At 46.1% G+C, this 22,507-nt stretch overlaps 2 protein-coding genes across 2 annotated transcripts; one reads left to right on the forward strand and one right to left on the reverse strand.

Annotated features, from left to right (window-relative positions):
- Positions 1 to 453: 453 nt before the first annotated feature.
- timm13 (translocase of inner mitochondrial membrane 13 homolog (yeast)) lies at positions 454 to 2,797 on the reverse strand. Its single transcript, XM_076721480.1, has 3 exons — positions 2,560 to 2,797; positions 2,119 to 2,187; positions 454 to 1,801 (listed from the first exon to the last, which is right to left on the reverse strand). The coding sequence occupies exons 1-3, from the start codon at positions 2,677 to 2,679 to the stop codon at positions 1,703 to 1,705; spliced, it is 288 nt and encodes a 95-aa protein (XP_076577595.1). The 5' UTR covers positions 2,680 to 2,797; the 3' UTR covers positions 454 to 1,702.
- Positions 2,798 to 5,736: 2,939 nt separating this feature from the next.
- Positions 5,737 to 17,436, forward strand: enc3 (ectodermal-neural cortex 3). Its single transcript, XM_076726974.1, has 4 exons — positions 5,737 to 6,005; positions 7,251 to 8,285; positions 8,376 to 9,155; positions 15,535 to 17,436. Exons 2-3 carry the CDS (start codon positions 7,263 to 7,265, stop codon positions 9,120 to 9,122), a joined length of 1,770 nt encoding a protein of 589 aa, XP_076583089.1. The 5' UTR covers positions 5,737 to 6,005; positions 7,251 to 7,262; the 3' UTR covers positions 9,123 to 9,155; positions 15,535 to 17,436.
- Positions 17,437 to 22,507: the final 5,071 nt, after the last annotated feature.

A 22,507-nucleotide genomic window follows, 5' to 3' on the forward strand; every position in this document is an offset into this window, starting at 1 on the left:
TACTGTACAAGGACTTAAGTCATGTTAAAGCCACACATACTCGCACATAGTCTCCACAGTGTTGACCTGCGTGACCTGCTGGTCATGGGTGCTGTTTGTAATACTGTGCCATCATCTGAACTGGGACCATCCTCTTTCATAAGTACTGAAGAAATAAGGTTAATACTGAACTGTGGCTTATGGACATTCACTAGCACATGCATGATTGAAAGTATTTATTTCAGTTATTTATTTTGCTGACTGGTAAACTTTCTGTACATGGTGTTGTTTTATTTTGTGTGGGGTTCAGAATATATGTGGTTCATTTATGGGTGCATTTGCTTGGTCTTTTTTGTTTCCATTCTTAGAAAATAGACAAAGATGCAATGTAATAATTGTTACTGAAAGGTTGGTCTTCTGGAAAAATCATAGGTCTGTGTGAGGAAAAAGTTTTTTTAATGAAAAACACAAGACTCTGATTGACAAGATTTATTGATTTTACATGAAAATCATTCCATTCGCTCACAATCACACTGCAAAGAATGTTCACAGGCTTTTCTGGCTCTTCCTTCCCTACATAAGCTCATCAGGATAGGGGAAAAAAAAAAAGGACTGCGGTTCCCAGACTTTGACAAACTGTGCACACAAAGCTGAGAAAGGTTCAGTACCCCATGTAGAGCAAGGCAGACCCTGCTGAAACAAGCCCACTACTGTGGAGGGCGGCAGATAGAGTGACAACTCGAAAGCAGGTCAGACAAAACAGTTTTGTTCTCCAGGCGTACTTTGATATAGGACTGTTTGGAAGCTTGTGAATGTCAGGTTCACGGTTGTGAAAACACCAAGTTGCTCCTCAAGTCTTCCTGGTGATTTTAAGTAGGTCTTTTAGAGTCAAAAGCATGTTTATGAAAGCCTGGGTTGTCCCTTAAGGGCTCCAGTTGTGCTGCTTATTTGCAAAAGGACAAATATTTAGTCTCACTGAGCACAAACACAATGAAGACAACAAGCACGGGCACACTGCTGACAGCTGTAAAGGAGCAACTGTAGTGAATGAAAGACTGTTTACAGTTCTTGCTATCATGTGTCCTAATTATACAGGCTCTTGAACACAACACACATTCAGTCTGGTCTGAAGACAGGAAGGTGTCAGTGTTCATATTGAAGCCACGTTGTGCTAAACGTAATGGTTGCTCCAAAAAACAAAAGTCACAGTGCTGCAGTTAACTAATTTAAGGTTGCCGCATTGCCTGGGGCTGAAACATATCCCACCATGCACTGCATGACGCATGGGGTGCACCCCGGAGAGTTCACCAGGGGCTAACACATACATACCAACACATTCACACTTCTCACCGACGGGCGATTTTTAGAGTTTCCAATTGCTCTGACCGTCATGTCCACGGACACATGGGTCCAAACTGCAGCTTTTTACAACGCGTGTTTACATGTTAACCAGAAGATTAATCATTTATATCATAAAAACACAAAAAATCAAACTTTGTTACTGAACTGTTCCTCAGCACAAAATGAAAATGTCCACAGAGACATCGTTATGGCTAGAGTCCACAGGCTCTGCTTTGCCTGTCCGTGAGGTATTATGATGGAAGTCGACGGTGTGCTGCTACCATGACACACCTGTGCACAGCTCCTGGCCCTCAGCGGTGCACTGTGCTCCTCCTCACTGTTAGCAGCGGCCTGAGGAAGGGAAGGGCGAAGAGAGGGCTGTTCACATGCGAGCTCGTTCCCTCTGTAATCTGGAGTTGTATGTTCGGGACACGGTGTTCCAGGCGTCCATATATCGGTCCATACACATGGCGATACATTTCTGTGAGGGCAAAAGTAATGATGTGTGAAAAAGTAACCCTGAAATAAATCAGGACCTCTTCATGGCGGCAACTAATGATTATTTACATTATAAATTACTCTACCACATTATTTTCTTGATTAATCATCTATAATATATAAAAGAAAATGGTGAAAATGCTTATTTTCACTCAGAATTTCCCTGAACTTAAAATAACATGCTCAAATTGCTTGTTTTATCTTTATATTTGAAATATGACCTCCATATTCTGCAATTAATAATAAATAACCTCGATCATCACACACTGACCAAAGGTTTCAGCACAGCTCAACGCTTACCTGCTCAGAGTTGTCCAGCGTGCTTCCAGGTTTGCCGATGCACTTCTTGAAGCATTTATCTGTCATTCTCTGAAACACGAAGAAAATGATCATTTATTATAATCTGTTACACCCAGCTAATTTACAGTTGTTTCGCAGGTGAAAATACTCAGAGATGTATTATTGAACTGGGTAAAAAGCAACATCTGGTTCAAGAGTCAAAGGTTTTTGGACGTCGACGTTACATTATGTCATCTACATTTCAATGACTTCAGCCGTTTTTGTCATATTTCTTTAATTTGGTAGCACATCATTGACAAAATCCTCCTGTAACATGATAACAGGAGTAAAACGATGCTCGTGCCACCCGCAATAAGTTTTACTACGTATGTTTAACCTTACTCTTCCACGTACGAAGTTAGGTTAGTCTTGCTAGCTTAGCATCCGTGTCCAGTCATTTACCTGCAGCAGCTCCTGTGCGTTAGCCACCGCAATCTGGACTTTAACCTGCTCCATGATGGTGCCGGTGTCCACTTTACCCCCCGAGGCACCGGCTGCGAAGTCTGACCCGAACCCGTCCATTTCTACCGGAGCCGTTTCCGAAAACTGAAGCTTTGTGGACCTGTTTCCAGTGCACGTGCAAACCTTTCAGCTAACTTCGGCTAACGCAAGTTTTCGATGCCCTTGACAGCGGCGGAAGACCCGAGTACGTCATTTCCGTGTAGAGGGATTCCGTCATGGGAAATGTAGTTCTTGATGAGTGGACAAGGTGGAGTGGGAGTGCAGTAAGGACACCGCAGCCAAAAAACATTTGCTGTCTGATATGTTTAAACTCATATTTATAACACTTGAGAGACACAGGCGGCTTGTCAGCACATATACGCGCCCCAACAACGCCAGTGCGCGCATGCACGCATGTTTGCCACACGAGGGAGATAAACTCCACTGAATCCACCCAGTGCCCATCTCCAATGGAGGGAATTAGACTCCAGCTTTGACTTGTTTTTGGTCTTGGTACATCGTGTTTGTTTGGCTGACAGCAAATGTTTTATATGTTACAATTTATAATTAAATACAATTCAATTATTAAAAAAAATTAAATCTCATCCTGGTTTTTCCACAGCGGCCTGTATTGAAAACGAATAAAATCAATGATATGCATACCAGTATGGGATTTTAATACTGTCATTCATTGCATATTCATTGCATAATTACACTGCGTTCATGTTCAGTCTGTCATTCCGAGGTAATTGTAGGACTTCTCTACCAGCTCGCCTGTCTAAATAATAAAATGAGTTACAAAACCAAGCTTGTCAACTGGCCGGGGTAACTATGTGGACAGCAGGAGCTAACAACATAAATAGAAAGTCATGAGAACCTCTGCATTGTTTGGTGTTGAGGCCTGGGCATGAGGATGACCCCCTCTGAGGACCCCTCTCCTTATGTTTCAGACAGGATGACCTCACTGAGAGGACCACCTGCCTTGAGTGAACAAATATGTGGTACAGTGAGTCTGCAGGCAACAATGGCGTGGCGGTTACTGTCATATAAACAGGCACTCTGTGAGTGGCTTGTTGCGATGCTGGGGGCATTGAGGAATAATTGCGGGGGGTCTGATTTGTGGCGTGCCTGCCTAAGAGTAATTAATGACCAGTTACACAATGCTTGCACCCAAGCACATGCACACACTCACACACACACACGCATAAATCCGCCGACCAGTTTGGCTTGAAGCCACTGGGCTGAATGGGGGGAAGGGAGGGTTGGGTTAAAGTGCAGCAAAATGAATTAACCCTAGATTACAATCATGAGTTCATTAATCTAATCTTCTTAAATTCGTAATCTCCTTTAGGCACACTTGTGTGTATGAAAGCATTTGGCCCAGTCAGCTACGAGGGAGGCTTCAATAAGCACCGGCAACAATGCTTATGAGAATGTGAATTTCCAGTGAGGGTGTTTGTGGTGTCAAGCTTTGAGGTTTCTCAAGACTGTTCTGTGGATACTAAAAAAGACGATGACGAGCTATTGTGAGGAAACAATATGACTGAAACACACACACATGCTCACATACACACAAACTCAGACAGTTGAGAATCAGCAGCAGCTTTTAATCTTGAAAAGCAGCTGTTGAGTGACAGAAAGAGGGAGTGAGAGACAAAGACAAAGACAGAGAGAGAGAGAGAGAGAGAGAGAGAGAGAGAGAGAGAGAGAGGAAACCTGAGTAGTGATGTTTGTGGTGCTGGAGATCAGTCAGCTCTGTGCAGTCTCTACCAGTTCTGGGATGGAGAAATCGTCCCAGAGCCTCTACTGTCTGAATAAAAATGGGACCTCAAACATTCAAACCATCACAGATCCATTAGCTCTTGTATCAATCTATAGCATTAAGTTATCACTCTTTTGCCTTTGCTGACTTCCACAGGGCCTTTTTCACAGCAGACATTTTGACATGTTACAGCATGAAAAGCACAGGTGCAACTAATAACATCAACAATATCTCATGTAAGCGTCCCGGTTAGGCAATGAGACAGCCAGCAGGGCACACCTAAATGGAATCAAGCCATTATTAATGCCGTTAATTAAACATGCAGACATGTTGGGACATGTCCCAACAAGGAATCTTGCACAGAGAGGAGGCTCGGTGCTTGAATCTGCTCTCTATCTCTTGAAACTCTACAACTGCATTTAACCTCCGGACTTCAAAATATTTACACCAGTTTTCGGAGCTTCTGTGTTGTATCATGCTTTCAGCAGCCCGTGAAATTCCTCGTATGTGCAGGCTGACTTGGCTGGTTCTTATCTGACCTCGTTCTTGTCCTGATAGCTCACGAGTACTTAAATCCTTCAGAAAATGTCAGGAATTCAGCAGGAGAAACAATCTCATGGTCCTCAGAAGGACTTTAACCTGCCCTCATATGATCATTAAGACTGTAGCTTATGTGGAGCTGGCAAGCAGAGCAAAGACTGTATTGTCTTTTTCTTTTATGCCTGTTCAGTATCAGAGGTCATGTGTCAGAAGATTATATAATTTTCTTTCTTTTTTAGCAAACCCGGGGAGTTTTCATTAATCCAAACCCTGTGCATGTTCATTTAATGAGCCGATTCCAGCATTTTTAGACTCAACATGTTTATATATATGACTTCTAAGCCCACACAATGATTAATAAATGAAGACTTCAGTGTCTCCATCCCCAACATTTTATTCCTGGCAGTGTGGAGTCAGCATTCAGACCTCCATGTTTGGCAATAACATTTCACAGGAAGCTGTCCACAGAGTAAATAACTTTATATGTGTTTTCTGTGTTGCCTTATATTTCTTTAATGCATTTTTATGTGTAACACAAATCCCTTTGACTGGCCTTGTCGCTGAGAGCTGTAACTAACCCTGCCTCTCCTCTGACTCTGTGCTGGCAGACCGCAGATGTTCTTCAGTGCGCAGGCAGGTGAAACATGCAGACAGGTGCTTTCGCATCGCTTATGGCGCTGATAGCTGGAGGATGATGATGATGGTGATGTGCATTGTCTGTGAAGTTGGCTGCAGCATAAAGAAGCCCGTGCTGAGGCGCGTCAGCCCATTGGACAGAGGCAGCAGGAGTGGGAGGAGCCACGTGAACACTCCGGCTGCCTCCGCTCCCTCTCTCCGCGCTCCTGTCGACGCTCTCCCGCAGGCTGCGTGGCTTCACGAGAACAAAACCGAGCTGCCAACTTTGTTGCATTGTTGTTGCGCGTTGAAGCTCCAAGCCCGCGACGCGGACAAATGGATCAAATATTTCCCAGCAGTTTAGGACGCGGTAGAGTTTTGACCTCGGAGGGCGGATTTGTCTAAACTGTGCCACAACTTCAAACAAATCAGCGACGGAACAAGTTGTAGCCGAGATAAAGGATCCCGGATCGGCTCGGCGCCTATCAAGGTAAGCATTAAACGCCTAATCCTGCTTAAGTATCGATCATCGAGATACGTGCTTGCCGGACGTTTCTCCAACTTCCGAAATGTGAGCAGTTGAGTTCCAGGCTGTAACATCGGATCCTTTGATGTCGTGCGGTTGCAGCAGTCTGGATGTTTGCAGGCTGCTGCTAACTTGGGAAGGAAAGTTGAGCGCATGTTGAAGTGCTGACCGTAGTTTCACATTTTACAGCACAAAACGAATTGGATTTCACGCTGAGTCCTTCCACGGAAGTCCACCGTCCCCCTTTCACAGGGATTGAAAAGCCGACTTAAATTTATCTGCTTTGAAACAATGGAGGCTTTCAGGCGGAAGATATTTATTTGGTCGTTTTCAAGTTATGGACAGTCTTACTTCACCCACAGTGCCGTGCTATGATTGTTATAATACTTCTCATAAGAAGGTGAAAATGTTTAATCATAGTATGTTATTACATAACTGCATTTGTTATTCAATGAAGTTGATCTTATTTTGAAATGAAGCAGTTCCACTCCTGCTGCAGTGTCTGCAGATCTGCCTGAATCCACTGTAGATGATCAAAAGAAAAGAGTGGCTTTGCATCTGTTGCACAGAGGTTACATAATTTCATCCTCAAGGAGCTGGTCTGAGGTGTCACATCTTATGTGGGCTTGAAAGCTTTGCATTTGGCACCATCTTGTATGCCAGCCTGCAGAGGAGCAGAGCAAGCTGGCAGGAGGCTCCTGACTCAGGCTGTGGTTGGAGGTGACTCACAGCCCTGACATGTTTAATAAAGGTTAGGAGAGATGTGATATAGGACAACACGCACAGGTGCTGTTTATTCGCCTTAAAGTCCGGTTATCGTCGCTCATTTGTTGTCACAGGTTTGGAGGATGGAGTCGTCACACCGATGTGTGTTTTCCAGTGGAAGTCACACAGTGTACACACACTGGTTCTCTGCAGGGCTGCTCCTTATCTGCGCCGCTTTCATCTCGAAAGTCTGAAGTTCATTTCCGTTGTAACCCAGCGCTCTGATAGGAGTATTTGATTTCTGAACAGCCCGTTCATCTCCCGTAGGCATTGTGTGCTTTGTTTAATCATAAAATGGGAGTGTTTACGGTAGCGCTCACATCAAAGGGAGTGTGCATGACCTTAAGCTCTCTTCCTCTTCATAAATGTAAAGTAAACAAATGTAAAGGAGTGGCTCTTTTCACTTGTGCTTATATATTTTTTATTCTCTATTTTCTTCTCCAGGTCCAAGTCAAGATGTCTGTCAGTAACCACGAAAACAGAAAGTCTCGCTCCAGCTCTGGCTCCATGAATATCCAGCTCTTCCACAAAACGTCTCACGCGGACAGCCTGTTGACTCAGCTCAACCTGTTACGCAAACGAAAAGCCTTCACAGATGTTGTCCTGAAGGCTGGAAACCGATCCTTCCCCTGCCACCGGGCCGTCCTGGCCTCCTGTAGCCGATACTTTGAGGCCATGTTCAGTGGCGGGCTCAGGGAGAGTCGGGACGCTGACGTCAACTTCCACGACTCTCTCCACCCGGAGGTGCTGGAGCTCCTGCTTGACTACGCCTACTCGGCCCGAATCATCATCAACGAGGAAAACGCAGAGTCGCTCCTGGAGGCCGGCGACATGCTTCAGTTTCACGATATCCGGGACGCAGCGGCGGAGTTTCTAGAAAAGAACCTCCACCAGTCGAACTGTCTGGGGATGATGCTGCTGTCGGACGCCCACCAGTGTCAGAGACTGTACGAGCTGTCGTGGAGGATGTGCCTGGCAAACTTTGCCACTCTCTTCAAGACAGAGGACTTCCTCAGCCTGCCCAGAGACAAAGTCCAGGAGCTGATCCTCAGCGAGGAACTGGAGGTGGAGGACGAGAGCCTGGTGTACGAGGCTGTTATCGACTGGGTCAAGGCCGACATGGAGCGCAGGCACAGCGAGCTGCCCGAGCTGCTGCGCTGCGTCCGCCTGGCGCTGCTGCCTGAAACGTACCTGCTGAAGAACGTTGCTTCGGAGGAGCTGGTGATGTGCCACAAGGTGGGCCGGGAGATAGTTGAAGACGCTGTACGTTGCAAAATGAGGATCCTCCAGAATGACGGTATTGTCACTGGGTTCTGTGCCCGGCCCAGGAAGGTTAGCCAGGCCCTACTACTGCTGGGGGGGCAGACTTTCATGTGTGATAAAGTCTACATGATCGACAACAAGACCAAGGAGATCACCCCCAAAACAGACATACCCAGTCCCAGGAAAGAGTGCAGCGCCTGTGCTATTGGTTGCAAGGTATGTATGGTATCTGTACTGGAATATGGGCATCTTTATGTAATGTGATGTAGATGTACTCAACATGTGACTTCTCTCCATCACCATCAGGTTTACGTTACTGGAGGGCGTGGATCTGAAAATGGGGCCTCCAAAGACGTCTGGGTCTACGACACATTGCACGACGAGTGGTCCAAAGCTGCACCGATGTTGGTGGCCAGATTCGGACACGGCTCTGCGGAGCTCGACCACATACTGTACGTTGTGGGAGGACACACTTCCCTTGCAGGATCCTTCCCCGCATCTCCATCTGTGTCTCTCAAACAGGTGGAACAGTACGACCCTCAGACCAATAAATGGACGCTGGTGGCTCCGCTCAGAGAAGGGGTGAGCAACGCTGCTGTCGTCGGTGCCAAAAACAAACTCTTTGCCTTCGGGGGCACCAGTGTAAACAGAGACAAATACCCCAAAGTGCAGTGCTTTGACCCTTGCCAAAACCGGTGGTCCGTGCCGGCCGCCTGTCCGCAGCTGTGGCGCTACACTGCAGCGGCCGTGGTCGGCAACCATGTCGTGGTGATCGGAGGCGACACTGAATTCTCAGCCAGCTCTGCTTACCGGTTCAACAGCGAGACGTACCAGTGGTCGAAGTTTGGCGACGTGACAGCCAAACGGATCAGCTGCCACGCGGTGGCATCGGGAAACAGACTGTATGTGGTTGGAGGGTACTTTGGGGCTCAGAGGTGTAAGACGCTGGACTGTTACGATCCCTCGTCGGACTCTTGGGACAGTGTGACCAGTGTGCCCTACTCGCTCATTCCCACTGCCTTCGTCAGCACGTGGAAGTACCTCTCAGCATAGAAGAAGACGCGCTGACTCTTTGAGGTTTCCCCGGTGAGTAACTACAGTGTCCTTTAACTGACACAAACAAACAAGATGTTGATTATATGTGCTATTCATAGTGTGTCCTGTGCTGTCAGATGATATGTGGGAGCCCACTTTATGTCAGCACAAATACCTTCGGATAACTCAAAGAGCATTGTTTGTTACCTAACAGGTGAATGTCAGTTTGAACCGGATGAGGCCAGTTTTCACAAACCCCTCACTGTTTTCAGGGTTGCTAGTGGTTACAGTTACACATTATCTAGCTGCTGTGACGGCTGGCTGTTGGATAAACATGGTGAAGTCCTGGTTTAGAGAGCTGGAGGAATGTCAGCGGTGCTGGTAATTACAGAGCGAAAGCTACAACACAAGACCTCTGTCACTGACAGGAGCGAGGTGGGGAGGCAGGGATCAGGTCTGTGCTTGTAGCACCAGGAAAGCAAGTGGGCAGGGTGCTCTGCAGGATGGCCCTGGGTACTAACTGACTGCCTGTTATGAGTCAGTACCTCAAAACAGTATGTCATAAAAGGTGTTGTGACACGTGGTGTTTAATGTATGGCGAGCTTGGAGCCAGAGGAGCCCAGGGAGCTTTTGGTGAGCTGTAGATAAGAGCCTTTTTACAGTTAAAAAAAAAAAAAAAAAAAAGTCCAATCTACATTTAGCTATACAAGCCCTTATTTTTTCTTTATGGCATCTTTCTCAAAGCGCATTGCAGGATAAAAAGGTAATGAAAACCTGCTTCAGCAGCGTACAGTGCTGACAGAGGCCAGGCCACTCTGCTCTGCTCCAAGAAGAAAAGTCAGATCAGTAATCTTATCAGGCCCTCAGGAGGGGCGGTGGTGGCTGGATGTGACGGGCGTGAAAATATGATTGATTGAAATTTAACACACCGTATCAGTGAAGAATTGCTCGGCCTGATCTGCCTGAAGGAGCGACAGGTGGCAGTTTTCACAGCTTCGTGTGAGATAAGGGATGATACATTTTTTCTTGAGGTGTTTTCAGCTTTTGGCAGAGGGTGAGGAAGGAGGGATGGAGGGGCCAGTAGATGAAAGAGGAAGAGTGATATTTTGAAAGTTTGCATGTTGTTTGTACTCGGTGGTGGTGGTTTTAAGTTGACGTGAGGCCTGTCCTGTGTCTTATTTTAGCACTGACACAATCGATGGGAGCTGCAGTAGCCATTGGATTTAAAAAGCCCGGAGTCTACTGCATATTCATTTTTGTATGTATTGAAGTAATGAAATTTTAAAGCAAGACTTCACTTTCTTGCCAATAGTTAGATGAGTAGATTGATACCAACCTCATGCTTGACTGTTCAACATAAGGCTACAGCCAGTTAGCGTAGCTTAGCACAAAGGAAAAAACTAGCCTGGCTCTGTCTCAGAGGGAAAAAAATCGACCAGTCTAGTTGTTTCCAGTCTTTGTGCTAAGCTACACTAAACATTTTCATCAGGGTGCCACTGAAAAATCAAATATGGATACTTCCAAAGGTTTGATGAAGGTTAGGCTACTCCTCTATACTGCAAAACAACTGCTTTTCTTCTCTCAGGAACACAGGAAAGTGACTTCAAACATGCTCCTTTTCCGCTGCCAAGAACTTTGAAAGCAAAGCCGAGCGGAAGCGAGCGAGAAGCAGAGGGCTTATGTGTGACTTGTGTCTACAGTAAACAGCTGGATATAATGGAGCTGGGGGCTTAGCATTATGAGGCTGCTGGTATGGACCGCTGTCTCCATGGTAGCCTAGGTTTTCTGGGCCGGGATGGAGACAGACAGGCTGGCTATGAAAGATCAAGGCGCCGCATCCTTATGAACTCTCTCTGTAACGGTAGCTACCATCCTGCTGCCAGCTGCCTTTATGTTTAATTACAGCAGACGTGGAAAAAGCTCAGATTTCCAGCTTGTTAAGCAGGCGTCCTACCCTGACACTGGTCCGCTCTCTCATCCGAGACAAGCGGGGCATGAGAGGACAAGTGAAGTGTTAAAATTTCAGGGAGCGACAAAGTGACACGGTGCAAGACACAAACACAGACACACACACACACACACACACAAGCAGAGGAGGAGATGAAGTGGAGAGCAAGTAAGACCAGGAGAAGCAAAGCTATATTTTGCGCCGTTTGGCAGCCGAGACTAACGCCTGCCTAAAAATACTTTGCTCCTGAGGTTGTCAACTTTCAGCTGGGGTCAGAGAGGAAAATAATTGTGCGCGTGAGTGTGTGTGCATATGTGTGTGTGTGTGTGTGTTCCTTTCATGTTCATGATGAGGCCGAAAACCACCAGTCAGCTGTTCAAGTATTCACTTGCAGTATTGTGAGTTTTTGCACAGTTGTGAAACCACTCATACTACTACTACTACTACTACTACACACTCACACTGGCAGTCGCATAGCTGGCATTGCCTGTCCTTTAAAAAGCCAGCCATCCTTACTCTAATTTGGGAGGAATGAAGGTGTGGCCTGCCTTCACATTAGTAAAGATTTGTTAATGTTGCCTTGCGGTGCAGGCCTTTCAGTTTGTGCAGCCTGTATGGGATTACCAGCCCTTCTGCTCTTTTTGTCACCACCTACTGCAGTTTGCAGCCCTGCGCGTTTCCACCACATGTGACTAACCACAGACTCCAGGGCCAAGCCAGAACCCGCTGTTGATGGAAAAGTATTTGTACATTTTAAAGCGTTATGGTTGGTCTTTGTTATGGTCCTGGTGGGAGAAGCAAATGACTTTCTCGCCTAAAAGCACAGAGACCTAAACACAGATTTAATTTGTGATATTTTGACGATTGTACAGTCTTTACAGTTGAGCTTTAAATTGTATATCCAGTGTGTATTTTGGAGATAGTAAGCAGAGAAGCATCGCGGTGTAATGTGGGCAGTTGTGGGTGCCAGACTGCAGGCAGGCAGGATGTAACTGGAGATCCATGCACAAAGTTCAGTACAGTCTCCCTCCTTTAAACCGCTGAACTATAATGGCCCTGGAGAAGACTGTTATCTACCCCTGAGCCCTTGTTTTCTCAACCCCCCTCCTCCCCCCTCCGCCCCTCCCTCCTCATCTCCGCTCCAAAAAATCACAGACGCAAGCGGCATTCTCTCCTTTTAACGGCTTCAACCGAAGCCCCTGTGAGGTGGGCCCGGCTCTGTGTGATAGGGTACACCTGGAGAGGTCAGGGGCCACAGAGGGAGTCCTCAGCCCCAGACAGCTGCTGTAAAATGGAAAGGTCACGGTGGGATCAGGGAGGAGGAGTGCAGAGGCCCAAGTCACTCAATACTAATGTTTTATTAATGCCTCGCTGTGAGGGCCACCAGGAACACAAGCTGAATGAGGCTTTTATTGTGGCATCTGTGTACAACAACGCCCCCCACCCCCCCCAACCCGTTTCTTTCTCTCTCTCTCACACACACACACACACACACACACACACACACACACACACAGACAGTTAGTGTTAGCACGTGCGCACACACACTTCGTCTTCAGTCCCTTGAGTAATCAATTTGCCACATTACAGTCCTCGGCACGACCGCTTACATTTGCATAAACCTAATGGAGTTTTTATTGGTCTTTTCTCCACGGTGCGAGTAACAAAAAGGAGAAGGGAAAGAAGATGCTTAAAATGGCTGAATAATCACCCAGACTAATTTGATTACGCCCTCAAAAAGAGACGAGCTGTCATACAGTTACAGGGGCCTCCTCAGAAAGCCATCTGGGACGGGACCGAGTGTGTCTGCCTGGTAATTAATCTGAATTACGTAATATTTGCGCCTCTGAAGTAGCGCTGAAGTGGCGCGTATTCAGTTACAGAGAAGCCCTTTGTTTCAGTCTTAAACTGGAGTTTCTCTGAGGATTCATCAAGACATGGCTCAATTTACTTTGCAGCTGTACCAGGACGCTTGTGTCTCTGAGCTCCCGCTGGAGTCTTTTATCTGTCTCTGGAAACAATGCAAACTCATGTAAATGAAGTGGCTGATTCATACGTTGGTCAATACAGTCAAATTCTTGGTGGTCATTAGTAAACATGGCACAGGCCTCGTTGGACACAAGGGACAGATAAAGAAAGAGGACTCAGCTTTGGTGTGATGCATCGTGGGTAATTGGGCCTCTGGAAGACGCAGATGGAGACCAAGGTGCAATAAAGCTGAAAACAAACGGAGGTGAACGTCGTGATGCAGGTGTCGTTCATTTGATAGACGGGGCCGAGGCTTGTGGTGTACAGTGTGTCGTCTTCGGAATCTTAGAAAAGCTTGAGATTAATTTTCCTTTCTCAAACTCAACCCGGCATTATTCCCACGTGGAGGAGAGAGAAAACTGATGGGAGCGGACAGGCGGAGGCAGGTTGAACCTCAGAGCGCCTGATCCGATCGCTTCATATAGTTCCAGGCCATCTGTTTGGCCTGCTGAAGGACACGCGGGCTCCCTCCATCCCTCACAGCAGCACTCTGTGGTTACTGCAGACCAAAGAGGCACACGGGGCATCTGGGTTTTTTCTGGGCTACACTTATTAACCCCGCCACCTGTTGGCATCCCACACTCAAGACATCTTCCCCCCCCCTGTGTGCAGGGGAATGTCAGATGTGTGAAGGTCACTTTTTGGTGAAGCGAGAGTGTGAAAACACAAAGTCAGGATGAGTTTGGGCAGAAAGTGTGGCCGCTGCAGCTCGCCGTTTACGTATAATTGACCTTGACATAACGGGTAATAATGACGGGGCCGCGAGACAGCCTGGAGCTCATGTCCACTGACAGCAGGACCCTTGATAATGCGAGACGGGGATGCTGTTTTTTTGATGGATGTGCTGATGATGACGGACACGTAACCTTTGTGGGTTAGAGCGCATCTCTGCGGAATTCGTTTTGACAATGCAGCCTATCCTCTGATACACTGTGTGGGTTCAGGCCGTGCTGACGTCTCGTCAACACAGATGCAGCCTGTGAAAGCCCACTTTCTCTGCAGCACACAGAGATAGACGACTAAATATAAAACTCTTATGAAACAGTGATGTTGCAGTTGGAGCAGAGCAGCACCGTATTCAAGATTCAGCTCTTCTTCATCTGCACTTGAGGAGAGATTAGACCAGCAGCAGCACAACTCATGTGCAGGCAGTGACCTTTGCACACACACACACACACACACACACACACAAACACAGAGAGCAGCATGGAAACTTCCATCAGGCCTGCAGTTGCATGTGATTGTGCTGCTGTGAGCTGACTTTTGTTGCAGCAAATGTGCTTGCGGTTGGTTTTAGGGATGAGCATCGAACGACCACCTGAGTGTGTCTGCAGCACAGAAGAGTCGAGTACTGAAAGCACAGAGTGTCTGGCCGGATTAGTTGTGTTCGTAGTGGATTTGTTGCTGAAACGTGGTTATCGTGTTGGGACTAGAATCAAAATCAGAATCAGAAATCAAATCAAAATGATACCGAAGCTCTGGAGTTGGTTTGTGCCATGGAGCCTTTCAACTGAGCCTTGCGTTGTTGATGTGTACACACATCCAGCAGCCGGGTTTGTTCCAAAATACTGCAGTTTGCGTAGCATCAACCAGAGAGTAATTCCTCCACGGGCTTTAAAATGTACAAACTGCTTCTTACTCTGAAGCTTCTTCGCTCCAGTTTTACCTTTCTGTTGTGGTTCCAGTAGCACAGTGCTCCGGCGGCGTCCTGCTGTTCGGCTTCAGGCGATGTATTCACAACAGTAACAGATGCGTATGGATCAATGGAGGCTTCTGTAGTATCAGCCGGCTTTGTCAGCCACGGAAATGAGAACTCATTAGGTTACCCAAACAAGCCCCCAGCAGAGCCAGCCTGTAACTGTCAACGCTCTGTCTCCCAGAATAGAGAGCACACACACATCCTTCATCTGCGCCGGCAGATCCCGGTTATCATCAAAAATATGCAAATCAGAGGTAAACAGCGTGTTCGAGTTTAAGTCCAACCCCCCCAGGTATCCAGAGGAGCCTTCCAGCATTGGAGGAAAATTAGACACTGTGAGGTTGCAGATGAAATGTGAAGACGAGAGATGTTTGTAGTAATAACGGTACAGAATACATGCAGGAATGTGAGCCTTGAGGAAGCCTCTTACAGTATGACATGTTTATCAGAGAAGTTTATTTTTTCCCTCAGATATTTATTACCCAGCCGCAAAAATGGTTTGAGCGGCTTAATCCCACATGCCAGGAGGACTTTAGTTAAATGACGCTCTGTCCAGAGGCGTTATTATCGCTGTGTGGGTAAGCCTGATGAACTGGCATGGTGATAAGCTGATGTGTAGCCCGGAGGACCCAAGTCTCCGCATTCCTCCCTGCTCCCTGAGAACGTCCAGGCCGCCCCTCCGGTCATGTGCTCGGTCCTCACACAGCAGAGTTCACAGGACCTAAACATTAATCTCCCTCTGTCTCTTTCCCCAGATCAGCCACGGTGTCTGGTATGCAGGCATGTGTCCCCCTTTGCTGGCTGCACAGAGGAGGAAGAGGAGGAGGAGGAGGAGGAGGAGAAAAGGGAAGAGTTTTTTGTGTTCCTGCTGTGGCTTCATCCAGCCTGATTCACATTATCTTCAGCTGCAGAGAAGGGAAGGCCTGAGTCCTGGAAACAGCCCAGAGACTTGAGGTCTGCAGCCTCTTTCCACCTGATCTGTTTACTCATCCTTCTTGTGTAACTTTCCCATGTAGCCACTAGCCTCGTTGCCATGTGTACTGCACAGACTGCACATTGCCTCTGTATAACTTGCAAAGTACAGCCAGGAAACAGACTGATGGCATGGATGTGTGCTGTGGGCATCTTCAGACTGGTCTCATTCCACCCCCTGCGGTGAATCTGCTGGTAATGGTCCTGCACTGGTCAGCCGACTCACCCCCTCAACAAACGAGTACCATCTCTCCAGTAGATGTCCAGTTTAACAGACTCTGTAAGGACGTATTAGCGTCCGTCTTACTGACATGTTTTACAGTCAGCTGAAAAAGAAAGTCGGCTTCCTCTCGTTGTGCTTTCCCGTCTCCCCTCCTGACACTGGGCGCTTACTCAGGTGTAATTTATTTGGACTGCTGATAGGCTGAATTAGACCTTTGCTATGCCAGGCGTGTGGGGAAGGAGAGAGGACATTTGTGGAAGTGTATGATTTTGTGCTCAGAAACGGTCTTCCTGTCTGTATTTTTAGACTTTGGACTTGGGCTTCCCTCAATTTTGGTGAGCTAAATTTGTGTCGTCCTCCTCGACCTAAAATACACGCTCCCAAGAGGGAATGTGGCCCATCACGGCTGAAGAAGATACTTTTCTGTTTCAATGCCATTTCAAACTATGATTTCTGTCAGCGTTTTTCTATGTTTTGTAGGGATGGGAATCGAGATCCATCGGGGTCGCACGCCTCCGAGCTTATCAGTTCCATTTATCGATGCAGGCGTGTTTTTGTTGCTAAATAATGACCTCAAGCTGAAACATCGTTCTCCACAACATGGTCTTAGACTGAGAAAACCTAAATGACCAAATTAAACAGCAGTTAAACACTGGAGCTGTTGCACACACATGCTTTTTCCTACTGTGCTTTTACACTGAGTTCAGACTCAACGATGAGAAAATAGCTGAAAATATGTGGAGACCTACTTTTTTTTTTTTTTATCCCACCCAGAAAATTAATAGAGAATTGATGAAGACCAGGCTGATAAGCAGAATCGATAATGGCATCGTTGTCATTAGATCTTATCAATTCCCATCCCTTTGTTTTGTGTCTCAGGGTCATGTATAGTTTCGCCTGTATTTGTTCAAGGAACGGTCACATGTTTGTTACCTGTCTTCTTTTTTTTTGTGAATGTACTTATTTTGAAAATGTATGATTATGCTTCATAGCAGTAGTCATATTTAATGTATAACTATTGCCAAAACATGAATAGCTAACCTTAGTGTCACTCTGGTTTAAATAACAGACGTAGCTAACAGATACTCAGTAGCTGTCATATTTTTTCATTTTGTACTTCAGGATCTTTGATGGAAGGATTGTGTGTGTATAGTTTGTATATTTGCTTTGTAATTCGTTTGTAGAAGCCTTTGATTTGCACAATTTGTACAAAGAAATTTCTTTATGGTCTTAATTTTGTATCTTGTCTTAACCCAGCTGGGGTAGTGTGAATAATCAGAGCCTTTTTGTAGCAAATTATCGAGTCGTTTCTCTTCATTTGCTCTGTGTGCGAATCTGCCGTTTCCCCAATATATCAAAGTATCTATCAGATATGCTGATACATGAAGCTATTACTGATACACCCACTGTTACTCCATGTTCTACAGCTCATAACTCATCAATAAATATCTTGCTGAAACATATCCGGTTGTTTGTCCTCTGTTTTCCATGGAATGACTGGAATTCGGCAGCTGTGTCATTAAAACAGCGTGGGCAGCCATATAATCACACAGGTACTCTTAACGTGCCTGGAATAGTTTCCAAATGCAGGTTAGGAGTGGTTTTGGTATTTACCAGGAACACCCATGTCCTTCCTCCTGCCTGCGTGAACACTTAGGATCCAGTGAGATGAACAGTCCATGCTCTGTCTCTCCTCTCACCCCCCCCTTGTCGTAGTGATATCACACATTCCAGGTCTGTGGTATGTGAAGAGGAAGCCTCTGCTGCTCTGCCACTCGTGTGTGAGGCGTACACACACATTATGAACTCTCAAACCTTGAAGAATGTGCTAATGCTGCCCAGCGTTAGTCAGGTGATGCTCCTCCATACCTCACGTTCTGCGGCGGCGAGGTGTACGTGAGAAAAGGTGGTGCAGTCCAGACCGGGTGTCGGGTGGGAAGATGTCTGGTTGGCATATTTGTGCAGACTGGCAGGGAGGCGGCTCTGAATGTGCTGCCTGCAGGCTCCACGTTTGAAGATGTTTGTGTCTTTGTTTCTTTGGATTTCAGGAGCTTGTGGATACTTTAACTTTCGCTTTAGCTTTCAAATTCCTCCTCTGTTTATCTCAAAGCAAACTGCTGTAGAGCATCTTACACCCGAGACCCAACGATTTCAGTACCAAGGGGAGGAAACGTTAAAGCTCTGATGAAGTGGGTTCAAATCAAGAGAGAAAAATCAAAACTTCTCACTTCAAAATAACCTTTGGCATGAACTTTCTGTGATGAACGACACACTTCAGAAATCTACTTTGGTGAAAAGTTGGAGAATTTTTTGACTGCTGAACACAAAATAAAATATTAACTCAAGGTCCACTTCCTAACTTCTTCCAGTGCTTTTCTCTCTGATGGAGCTGAAAGCAAGATTTCAATGGCAACAACAAGTCATCAGTCGGGTCAAACTAACCTGTCTCATCATGATCTAAACCCAGGTCATATTTCCTGTTAGTGGTGAACTACCCAACACTTGGTGAATTCTTTGAAAGCTCTGGAAATAAAACCCGTAAATGGATCTTGTAACACTGTTAATATGATTAAAAACATCCTGTCAGCTCTTAAACCTCTTTGACTTTTCATGGCTGTTTTGAGACAAAATCTGGTTACAACAATGATAACAACGCTGACGGTATAACTGAAGGTGCTGGTGGATCTTTTCTGGCAGGATTAAACATTTAAAGCTCAATATTAGCAGAATCACACACTGTCTTCTTTAGACCTTCACTTTTTCACTGTCCCTCTTCTTCCTTCCTCACCACTCACCTCCATTTCCTCTTCCTGCTCTGCCTGGGTAGAGATGGGGATGTTTGAGGAAGATGGATGGGTGAATGTGTAAATCTGTCTGTGTGTGTGTGTGTGTGTGTGTGTGTGTGTGTGTGTGTGTGTGTGTGTGTGTGTGTGTACAGTATGTCTGTCAGACAGTGAGGGGGAGGGACTGAGTGAAATGAAATGCTGGAGAGACACACGAGGGAAACAGCGTCCTGAATGTTTTGCAAGTTGTTTGCAAGTTGCTCTCTGAGTGATTTGATTTCCTCAGATATGTTGATCACTGTAACACCATCCCCTAAATATTTAAAAATGTTCTAAACGTCTACAAACTGGATACACAGAAAATATTGCACTAAAAAGGCCCTGTGCTCCATTTACACTAACTGATCGGCCTATGAATGACGTGATTTGCGTAACAAATTACATAAAATCTTTAGGGGCTGCCCTGAAACAATGACTTGAGTGATATAATGCAATGACATTGTTAAATCTTTTCAAGGCCAACCGAAAACTCTTCAAAGGATGCTGTTAATTGGATGCAAACAAGAGGCAGCTCCAAAAATCCCCCTCGGCAGCCATGACATCATGGCTGTGACAGGCGATGTCCAGTGAGGCATGTGGACGTGTTTGTGCCAGTATCGGTACAGGGATTGATCAAAGGTTAATTTATGGATTTTTAAACACAATGCAGACGTGCATAAAAAGATGAAACACCCCTCTCTGAAAGGGGGACCTGGCACTGGACAGCGGGACGAGCAGGCCGGTCAATGGTTCCTATTGTCATGTAAAATGTGCAAACTGAGCAATTTCAAACAGATCTTGCCGGCAACACAATTAAACCAGGGCGAATAAATAGACATTTGAAAGTCGGCTGGAGACAAAAGAATCTCAGAGGCCACCAAAATGAAACAAAACAAAACAAAACAAAACAAAAAAAACAGAGGAGGGACAGAGGAGGAGAAAGAGGGCAAACCGCCATAACAATCTGGACCCTGCGTGGAAAGATATGTGGGGTGTCTGTGCATGTGTGTGTGCGTGTGGTTTTCATGTGCGTGCTTCATATGCATGTGGGTCTGTGGCGGTGTGTGTGTGTGTGTGTGTGTGTGTGTGTGTGTGTGTGTGTGTGAGGTGGGGGAAGAGCAGTTACGGCTTCTTGTTAACTCATAAGAAAGGAGGCAGCGAGGTGGAACGGACAGGGACGTTGCACTCGGCCTCTCCACCCAAATATCGGCGTGTGTCTGCTGGCCTGAGACCCCCAGCTGGGACCTCCGCCTGCTCCGGATGGGGACAAAGACGCCATGATGAGGCCAGGATCGACCTCCTCTCTCCTTCCCCAGGGGGCCTGGAGGATGCCCCTGCAGGCCGGCTCAGGAAACCCCACAGTCAGCTCATCAATATGTACCTTCAGGCAGAAACAGACCTGATGTGGCAGATGTGATAAACACTGTCTCTACTTCTTAATTTGAAACACTTTTTTAAGAGCTACGCAGTGTTTGCTAACTCCACTGAAGCTGTTCAGTAAAATTTGATTGATCTTTTGTTACCAGGTCATTATCAAGAGAGCAGGACTATAAACACCAGGTAGCAATATGAGCAATTAAATGTGTTTTTGTGAATGTTGTATATAGTGAGACAGGCCTTCTAGATTTGTTGCGTGTGGCTGCAGACAGACGTGGAGTGTGTCTGCGTCTGCATGAGTGTGTGTTTGAAAATTAGCCAGTTGGCCGGAGTCACATCTTAAAAACTGTAGACAGTCTGAGGAGACTCTCCACTCCCTCACTGTCACTCTTACATAAGTGTCCCTTGTTGCAAATCTCTGCCAGTAAACATCAGTCTTCCTCTCCCGTAGTCTCTTTCTCTCCTCCTCTCTTTCAAACTCACTCTGTTCCATTGTACTTTATTGGCATAAATACTAAGAAAGACACCACAAGCCCGTCCAGCCCTCAAGAATAAATAATTACTGAACAATGTGGTCCCCGTTCTCCGTGTCTATGCTGGTTGTGGTGTTAAACGTGCCTCTCCATCTTTCTGTCCTCCCCCCCCTCCCTTCCTCCCTCCCCCCCTTTTCTCTCTGGCTGTGGGCATCTCTGCTGGCAGCAGCTCTGAGGTTTCAGAGCTGACTGGGTAAGCAAATGAGGAGTAAACAATGTGCGAGACAGACAGACAGCCAGCCAGTCAGACAGCCTAACCACTGGAGCGAATGCAGGGGTTGTCTCGTCTCTGCTGTCTGAGCAGGAGGTGTGTGTGTGTGTGTGTGTGTGTGTGTGTGTTTCTGGCTGGTGAGCACCAAGAGGAAAGAGAGGATTGAAGCCCTGATAGGAAATCTGCACTGATATATACTCAGAACTTGTGCAGACTGATAAAGTGTGGGCCTGAAATACAATTTTCAATCACGGTGGAGTCCCACGGTGACACGCTGAGATACAGCGCAGGAGCGACAGCTTGCGAGACTTATCTCTAAACATCACGCATGTGCTGAAAAACGTCTGATATAGCCTCATAATTTCAATCTCATTAGCTGAAGTTACAGCTGCAGCTTGGAAGAAAAAATGGGGTTAATTCAACAGGAACTATTTATGGAAATGCATCATTCTTGAAGTTCAGATCAGCACGTGCTCAGAAAGAAGCTTATTTATACAAGCTCTCAAAATACCTATCGAGCATAAACTGCAGGTATCTTAACGACTGAGTCATGCCCTTTTGCTTGCTAGTCTCTTGATTCCACTTGGAATTCAAACTAAATCTGCCTTAATGCCTGCTGTCATGTAAAAGCCACGTAGCTCCTAAATGTTAACTTTTCATGAACTTAGAATAACAGTCCTGGTCTCAGCTTTGTGCCTTTTTCCAGATAATCCAACCGGCTTTTAAATGCTTTATTTATTTTACAAAGTAGTGAAAATCTCTCACACCATAACGAAACACTTAATCCTCAGAGTTGCAGATACATGAACAGCAACCCTGTGCTGCTTCTGTGTGGTATTTTATCTGCATACTGTTCTTATAACACCAACTACACCCTCCACAGTACTTGAGTTTGCCTGTTAAGTTCTATAAGAATAGGCTGCATGCTGTGTCCAATTAACACTGTCTGTCCCTGCACAGCATCATCAGCTGGAGCTGGGAATCATTTATTTATTCATACCATGACCTTAAATGAAGGACACAGCATTGATCTTACATTTGCATGTCTGCCAACATCTTTATACCATAATACCTTAAAACACAGGCAGCCAGATGATGAATAGGTCAGTTGAATTATCTTTAAGGTATGAAAAATCCCTCTCAAAGCTAAGATACATTACCACAAGTGGCCTTATTATAAAAGCAGTGTGTTGCCATTGTAAGTCAACACAGAGGTGTGAAATCATAATCGGTGTGGATTACAGAGGCAGCCTGTTTTTGCAGACTTGTTCCTCTCTGCCATATTAATGTCACGGCTTCTAATTTTGAGAGTCTGTGCAGTGAAGACCTGTGGCTTTGACAAAGAGGGAGAGAAATGTGAGCACTGTGACAGGAGAGTGCTTTCAGACTTGCCAAGATTCGGCCACAGTAATAGCTGTTTACACAATGGAATAATTACCCAGTAGAGAGGAGAGGAGAGGGGAGGAGAGGGGAGGGGAGGGGAGAGGAGGAGAGGGGCTCTCTGGTGCTGGCAGGCACACAATGCATTTGACAGTCAGAGAGTTGATTGTTCAGCGTTCAGGTCTTTGATGAGCTCAGTTCTGTGTGTTT

Source organism: Chaetodon auriga, chromosome 3, assembly GCF_051107435.1.
Source record: "Chaetodon auriga isolate fChaAug3 chromosome 3, fChaAug3.hap1, whole genome shotgun sequence".
NCBI classification, from domain to species: Eukaryota; Metazoa; Chordata; class Actinopteri; order Chaetodontiformes; family Chaetodontidae; genus Chaetodon; species Chaetodon auriga.